This window comes from Portunus trituberculatus, chromosome 30 (genome assembly GCF_017591435.1).
Source record: "Portunus trituberculatus isolate SZX2019 chromosome 30, ASM1759143v1, whole genome shotgun sequence".
Lineage (NCBI taxonomy): Eukaryota > Metazoa > Arthropoda > Malacostraca > Decapoda > Portunidae > Portunus > Portunus trituberculatus.
In genome coordinates this window covers 1,130,567-1,138,357 of record NC_059284.1, presented here as the reverse complement: position 1 = coordinate 1,138,357, position 7,791 = coordinate 1,130,567, and the positions used below count along the sequence as shown (strand labels likewise).

Sequence of the window (7,791 nt, the reverse complement as noted above, 5' to 3'; positions counted from 1 at the left end):
TTCATGTAACATTTTTTTTTTTTTAGATACTTCCATGATCTTTCTGTTGATTATGTTCTGTTTCATTATGTGTAGCCAGTCAGCCAAACAATAACCTAAGTCAGTGGGATCAAACCTACTGTTCAGCCCAAAATATACTGTCAAGTGATTACCCACAGCATGTCATTTTATCTGCCTCACAATGCACAGGTAAGTGACTTGTTTAATTTATTTGAATATCAATTTGATAATTTACTAATGGGAAAGATCATCAATGATTTCTTTTCTTTAATTTTATTGATTGAGCATCTTGGGAGTATATCATTCATATACAGTACTGTATTTTATTATAATAGATCCATAGCTGTATCATATAAATTAATATTTTGCATTCAGGAATGGAGTCAGTAGATGATGAGAGATGATGTTGATCATGGCAGAGAAAGAAACATAAAAGTACATGAATGTGACATGAAAGAATGTGGCTTGATGAAATGAATGTAGGGGAAGGACATGACTAATGGCAGTGGTGAGATAAGAGTTGTGGTGAACTATGATTTCAGGGATGGGTCTGAGAGGAGCTGCTGTAGGCGAGACTGTAGAGCCTGATGCTGGGGTCCACAGGCAGCCAACACTTCAGCCAGACTGGATGCACTCCTCTGTTCATGTGCTATCTTGGTTGCCTCCTCCAGTAGCCTGAGTGGAAAGTTATAAAATTATTTTTATTTTCATTAACTATGGGATGGACTGAGAGAGAGAGAGAGAGAGAGAGAGAGAGAGAGAGAGAGAGAGAGAGAGAGAGAGAGTTTACCTATACCTATAAATTTGCTGTGGGAGATGAGCTAAACTCTGGTGTCCCACTCGCTTTCATCCACTTATCATACTTTTCCTTGAAAGTATGAATATTACTTGCTCTCACTATCTCTCCAGGTAGTTCATTCCAAGTGCGAACAGCTCTCGCTCGGAAGCTATACTTCCTGATAACAGTCATGTATCCCGGCAATCTCAGCTTTGAACTCATGACTACCTCTCGTTCTCCTCTCAGTGTCTTGGGAAGCTATACTTCCTGATAACAGTCATGTATCCCGGCAATCTCAGCTTGAACTCATGACCACCTCTCGTTCTCCTCTCAGTGTCTAGCTCGAGGAAGTCCTCTCGGTCAATCTTGTCCACCCCCTTCACGCATTTGAACATCTGAATCATATCTCCTCGCTTCCAAAGTTGGCAGCTGCAGGGCATGCAATCTCTCTTGGTAATCCATATCTTACAGAGTCAGTACTAACTTGGTTGCAGCTCTTTGCACCCTTTCTAGCTTCCTTGTGTGCTTCTTTAGGTGCGGTGCCCACACTAACTGGGAATACTCTAGTTTTGGCCTCAGAATCGCTTCTATGATTTTCTTTACCAGACTCACTAAGGTGAACAAAAATTGTTCTTATATTAGCTACTATTGCCAACCCTTCTCCCACAATTTTGTTTATATGTACCTCTGGTGACAGGTTGTCCTGTATTACAACCCCTAAATCTTTTTCTCTCTCTACATTTAATATCAGTCCCGCCCAAATTGTATCTTGCGAGTGGTCTGTGGATACTTCTTCCCATCTCCAGAACATGACACTTGTCAGCATTAAACTCCATCATCCACTTTACGCTCCATTCATGCAGGAGATCCAAGTCCCGTTGCAGCCTATGACAGTCATCCGGTGTCTTCACTTGTTGCATCATCTTAGCATCGTCCGCAAACAGATTAATATAACTTCCCACTCCATCTGGTAGGTCATTTACATATATTAGGAACATTAGGGGTGCCAACACTGATCCTTGTGGAACTCCACTTGTTACATCAGCCCATAGGGAACTCTCACCCCTTACCATTGTCTTCATTTTCCTCCCTGTCAAATAACTTTTCATCCATTCCAATAGCTTCCCTCCTATACCGCCATAACTTTCCAACTTCCAGATCAGTCTGCTGCGAGATACTTTATCAAATGCCTTTCTTAGATTGAGATAAACACAATCAGGGGTTTTGGTGGTAAGTTGAACTAAGGAAGATGAGCTGCTGGTGACACTGTTATGTTTTGACTGGGCAGTGAGTGGTGCATGTGATCTTGATCTTGACCTTGATGCTAAAGGTGACACAGAATTTCTTCTGAGTCAGGCCTTTGTATCGGCAGAGCCCGTGTTGTCCACGAGAGGCTTGATCTTGATCTTTATTCTACAGGTGTCTCAGGATTTCTCCTGAGGCAGGCCTTAGTACCAGCAGCTCCTGATGTATTCAAAAGCCTGTCAGCTTGCATGATACAGTGAAGCTTTCAAATTTGGAAAAAAATTACCAGGATAAAACTTCGTTAAAGCGAGTTTGGTGTTCGTTAAACGAGCAGATGGTAGTAAAATGAAACCTTCGTTATAGCGAAATTTCGTTGTGTGAACCTTCGTTAAACGGGGGTTGCCTGTACTTTAGAGTAAAAACTTAACAGGTTGGTGGATACACGACCTTCCCCTTCTGAAGCCGAATTGGTTATTTGACAAACTTTCCTTTCCTTCCAGAAATTCCATCCATCTATCCCATACCATTCCCTCCAGCACCTTCACCAATATGTACAATAGTGAGACAGGTCTATAATTTAATGGTGCCTCTTTACTTCCTCCCTTATGAATAGCCATTATTTGTGCCTCCTTCCATGTTTTGGGTACATATCCTTCTTCCAGTGATTTTATATATAGTTTGTAAATTGATCAGCTCAATTCTTCAGCGCAACTTTTTAACACCCAACCAACATCTGGTCCGATCCTAGTGCCTTGTTAACATCCAACGACTGGAGTCTCTTCACTATTTCTTCTCTATCAAAGTCAATTCATTCCAACTTGTGTGCCCAGTATTTACCCTGCCTTTCTTGTTCCTCCAGCTGGTCCGTGTCCTCTACAAATACTTCTTTAAACTTGTTCAGAACCTGTGCTATCTCCCTTTCCTCTTCTATGATCTCTCCATCCACATTCAATCTTTAGATAGTACTTTTAATCTTAGTTTTACCACTAATATACTTATAGAAAAACTTGGGGTCACTCATATTTATCCACTATGTTCTCATATTTAGCCTCTTTCTCTCTTCTGACCTTGGTGTATATATTTCTTGCTCTGTGGTAATTTTCCGTTGTTTTGTTCTTTCTCCATCTCATACATCTCCACCTTCTGTCTGTCTCTTCTTTTGCCTTCCTGCATCTTTCATTGAACCATATCTTCTTGCCCCTCCTTCTTGGCTTGATTACTGGTACTGTTTTTTTAACTACCTCTTCATATATCCTTAGGATCTCTTCCAACATTTCTTCGGAGTTTGCCCTTGGAACATTCTCGAACCATTTCCATTCGCCAAACAAGTTTCTCATATCCTTTACATACGCCCTTTTAAAGTTGTATCTTGTTATTGTCGCTGATTGGGAACCACTCTCTCTCCCGTACTTAAGCCACACATCACAAGCTACCACAACATAGTCGCTCTTACCCACTGGGTTCTCCATTGTGATATCTATTTCCTCCTCTTTCTGGGTGAAAACCAGGTCCAGTCTTGATGGGTTATCTTCACCTCTCACCCTCATTGGCTCCCTAATATGTTGGTACAACGCATTCTCACCAGGTCCAGTCTTGATCGGTTATCTTCGCCTCTCACCCTCATTAGCTCCCTAATATGTGGTACAACGCATTCTCAGTCATCTGATTAAATACTTTAGCTCCCCAACTGCCTTCCTCACATCCAGATCCCATTCCTTCCCAATCCACTTCCTTATAATTAAAGTCACCACAAAGCAGGATGCAATTTGAGCCTCTGATTAGCTTCTCCAGGGTTTGCAGTGTCTCATTTTGCATATCTTCATGACTTGCTCTGGTCCACGCACCACTAAATGGTGGTACGTAAGCTGTTAAAGCTGTTATCACCGTTATTTTTATTTTCCTCAGTTGCAACCTCGACAGCTAGAACCTCTGCCAATTCCAACCCCGTTTCTACCACATTCACCCTCAGACTGCTGTGGACCAGTAAACATACTCCACCTCCTGACTTATCCATTCTGTCCTTTCTCCATATGTTATAGCCTTCCCAACCAAATAGCTCTAAGTTTATATCTCTCTTCACCATTGTTTCTGCCATACAAAACACCATGGGTTGGTTTTCCTTAAGCAAATCCATTATTTAAAGTCTTTTAGAACATAAACCATCAACATTGGAGTATATCACTTTCAGATTCACAAAAACTCTCTCTTCCTCTACACAACTCGCTAATATCTGGGAGTTTCCTCCCCTCCTGTTGACCCCACCACTTCTGATTCCACTGACTTGTTCACCTTCATCACTTTTCCTCTCCTTATTGCGAAAAAATATTGTTTGGCTTCTTCTGATCTATCCTGGTTTAGATCCCTTGCCTTTTATCCTTTCTGACAGTGGCAGGTCTTTATTAATGTAGACACCCTTCAAACTCTCGGACCTACTCAACTTTCTCGCCATTGCTAGCAATTCTCTTGCAGTTCTTTCTGTATTGAATTTCACCCCAATAGGTCTCTTATTTTGTTACTTATTTATTATATTGTATTTACCCAATCATCTTATTTCAAGTAGGTTGTCCATCCAATTATCCTCCTCTTCTTATATTTCATCCAAGACCTTTTGCACCTCTCTCTCTTCACATGGTCCTGTCTCTTCACAGTATTTATTATGTCAGGCTCTGGTATTCCTGAAATTATGATCGATTTTGCTCTTTCACATTCCTCTCTGATTATGTCTGCATTTTCTTTAATTTCTCCTTTCATTAAAACCTTCATATTTGTCATCACCTCATTTACTTTTGAATTCATCTTCGACATTTCAGTTTTCTTCTCCACCATGTCTTTGGTCATTTTCGCCACCTCATTATACTTCGTTTTCACAGAGTCCTCAGCTTCCATGACTCTAGACTTAAAAGCCTCATTTTCCTTGGCCATCTTTTCCACACAGCCTTCGGCTTTTTTTACTTCTGACTCCATAGCCCGCTTACTTTCATCCATTTTTGCCAGTACAGCACTCAGGACCTCTTCCTGTGTTGACAACCTTAATTTTAATTCACTAACCTGCTTCTTTGTTTCCTCTGCCTTAGTCTCCAAAATTTTTACTCTCCTTTTCAATCTGACAGACTCAGTTTCCAACTCACTGATGAATTTTGTCTGACTTGAACCTCTGTACCATATCTACACAAATCTTTCTCTTTCGCTGGGGTCAAGTTCCAGGTGAAAACTCTTTTCGCCACTTGTCTTACCTTGCTCTGTCAACACCCCAAACACTTTTCTCACACTACCACCATCACTTTGATCCTCAGGAGCTGCCACTGCCCCTTGAAACATGTGTCAGGCCCAGACATACTTGCCAAGACTGTTTGTCTACTCTTGGCAAACCAACAGCACACTCTGTTTCCCTTAATCATCAGAAAAAAGAAAACAATAGCCTCCCCACCCTATCACTCGACTCAGTAACACTTCATTGACTGTTTGAGCACAGGACACCACGGAAAGCTTTTCTTTCACACACACACACACACACACACACACACACACACACACAAAAAAAAAAAAAAAAAATGAAGAGAGGACAGAAGAGGAGAAGAAAGAGTTTTTCTGGAGAATCTTGGATATGAGACTGAGGAAGTGGTTCATAACCCAGAAAAGTACAGTAAGAAAGGACTAAAGAAACTTACGTATGAGCGGAATGTAATGTATTCCAACATAAATGGAGTGATATCGGGGATTTTAGAACTCAACGATTACTTGAGGGACAAGAACCCAGATATTGTGGGTCTTACTGAAACAAAACTGAGAGAGGAGAAGACCTGATGATGGTTGGAGAAGGAAATATAATGTTTGGAAAAGAAATAGAGTAGGTAAGATGGGAGGAGGAGTGATGTTGCTGGTTAAAAAGATATAAAGGTGGATCAAGTGAAAGAAGGTATGGGAAAGGCAGAAGTGCTAAAGATCAGAGCAGAAACTAATGAAGGAAAAAGAGGCACTACATAGTGGTGTACGTACCACCTAAGACAAATGCATGGTCAGTACAGGAATATGAAGAAATGATAAGAGATACAGGAACATGTCTGGAAGAAATGTTGGGTGGCTGTGAACGAACTATAATGATGGGAGATTTTAATTGTAAAGAGGTGTGTTGGGAGGACTGGTCAATGGAAGGATCAGAGACAACATGGGGAAATACACTATTGACACTGGCAATGGAAAATGTGTTAACTCAGTGGGTCAAAGAAGATACTAGGTTTGGAGGAGAGGGAGCATCGTCAAGACTGGACTTGGTCTTTAGTACAGAGCCAATGGTCATTGAGGAGATGAGGGTGGAGTGCCCTTTAGCAAAGAGTGATCATGCAGTTTTGGAGTTCAAGGTGATAGATGAAGAGAAATCTAGAAGAAATGAAGAATATAAAGTGGGAAGATGGAATTATGCCAAGACAGATTTTGGAAACCTAAAGAAATTCTTTCAAGAGACAAATTGGATGAAATTCAAGAGTGCTAAGGAGCAAATGAAAAGTGGAAGGAATTTATAAAAATATACAAAGAAGGTGAGAAAAATTTGTACCAATAAGACAACATAGAGAAGTTGGAAAGCAGGACTGGTTTAACGATAGATGTGAAAAGGCTAGAACAAGAAAAGAGGATGCATGGAAGAGGTGGAGAAGGAAAAGACGGATTAAGCAGTGGGAAAGTTACAAAAGAGCAAGAAATGAATATGTGTTGATTAGAAGAGAAGAAAGAAAGAAACAAGAAAAGGATATAATTGATAAATGTAAAGACCAACCAAGGCTTTTTACAGACATGTGAACAACAACATCAAAAATAGAGAAAGTATTGAAAGTTTAGAAGTAAATGGAGTATGCAGTGAGGATCCCAGGAAATGGCAGAGGCTATGAATGGATGCTTTCGGAAGGTATTCACAAAGGAGACTGCTTTTGACAAACCACTGGTAATGGAACAGAAAGGGATTATGAAGGAGTTTCAAGTAACTGTGGAGGAGATCAAGAATATGATGGGGAGTTTAGAAGTGAGAAAAGCTGTGGGACCTGATGGGGTATCAGGATGGATTTTAAGAGAATGCAGGGAGCAACTGGCAGAAAAAGTTTGTGAAGTAATTGATGCCTCATTAAGGGAAGGTGTAGTGCCCCAAGACTGGAAAAGAGCTAACATTGTCCCAATTTATAAATCAGGTAACAAGAGAGACCCATTGAACTATAGACCAGTGTCACTTACAAGTGTGGTAGCTAAGATGTGTGAGAGGGTGGTGAAGAATAGATGGACAGACTTCTTGGAGAAAAATGACATACTTTGTGAGTGTCAATTTGGTTTTAGAAAAGGGCGTTCATGCACGACAAACCTGATATGTTACTATTCGAGGGTGATAGATGTAATACAGGAAAGAGATGGTTGGGCTGATGGAATATATCTGGATTTAAAAAAGGCCTTTGATAAGGTACCACACCGGAGACTGATCTGGAAACTTGAAATGGTAGGAGGAGTGCATGGCAGTTTACTAAAATGGATGGAAGACTTTTGGTAGGAAGAGAAATGAGAACAATAATTAAGGACAGACCATCAGAATGGGGCTTGGTGGAGAGTGGAGTTCCACAGGGATCAGTGTTGGCACCAGTAATGTTTGCGGTCTACATAAATGACATGGTGGATGGGGTGTCCAGTTATGTGAGCCTATTTGCAGACGATGCAAAATTGTTAAGAAAAGTGAGATGTGACAAAGATTGCGAACTACTCCAGGAAGACTTGGACAGAATATGGAAATGGAG

General features: G+C 40.8%; 1 protein-coding gene across 2 annotated transcripts in view; it reads right to left on the bottom strand.

Annotated features, from left to right (window-relative positions):
- Positions 1 to 257: 257 nt before the first annotated feature.
- The window catches only part of LOC123510760 (vacuolar protein sorting-associated protein 16 homolog), a 46,931-nt gene continuing 39,397 nt past the window's right edge, over positions 258 to 7,791 (bottom strand). For both annotated transcript variants that reach the window (XM_045266115.1, XM_045266116.1), the window contains exon 19: positions 258 to 675. In XM_045266115.1, coding sequence (XP_045122050.1) covers positions 531 to 675 — 145 coding nt within the window. In that variant the 3' untranslated portion in view covers positions 258 to 530. The remainder of the gene's footprint in view (positions 676 to 7,791) is intronic.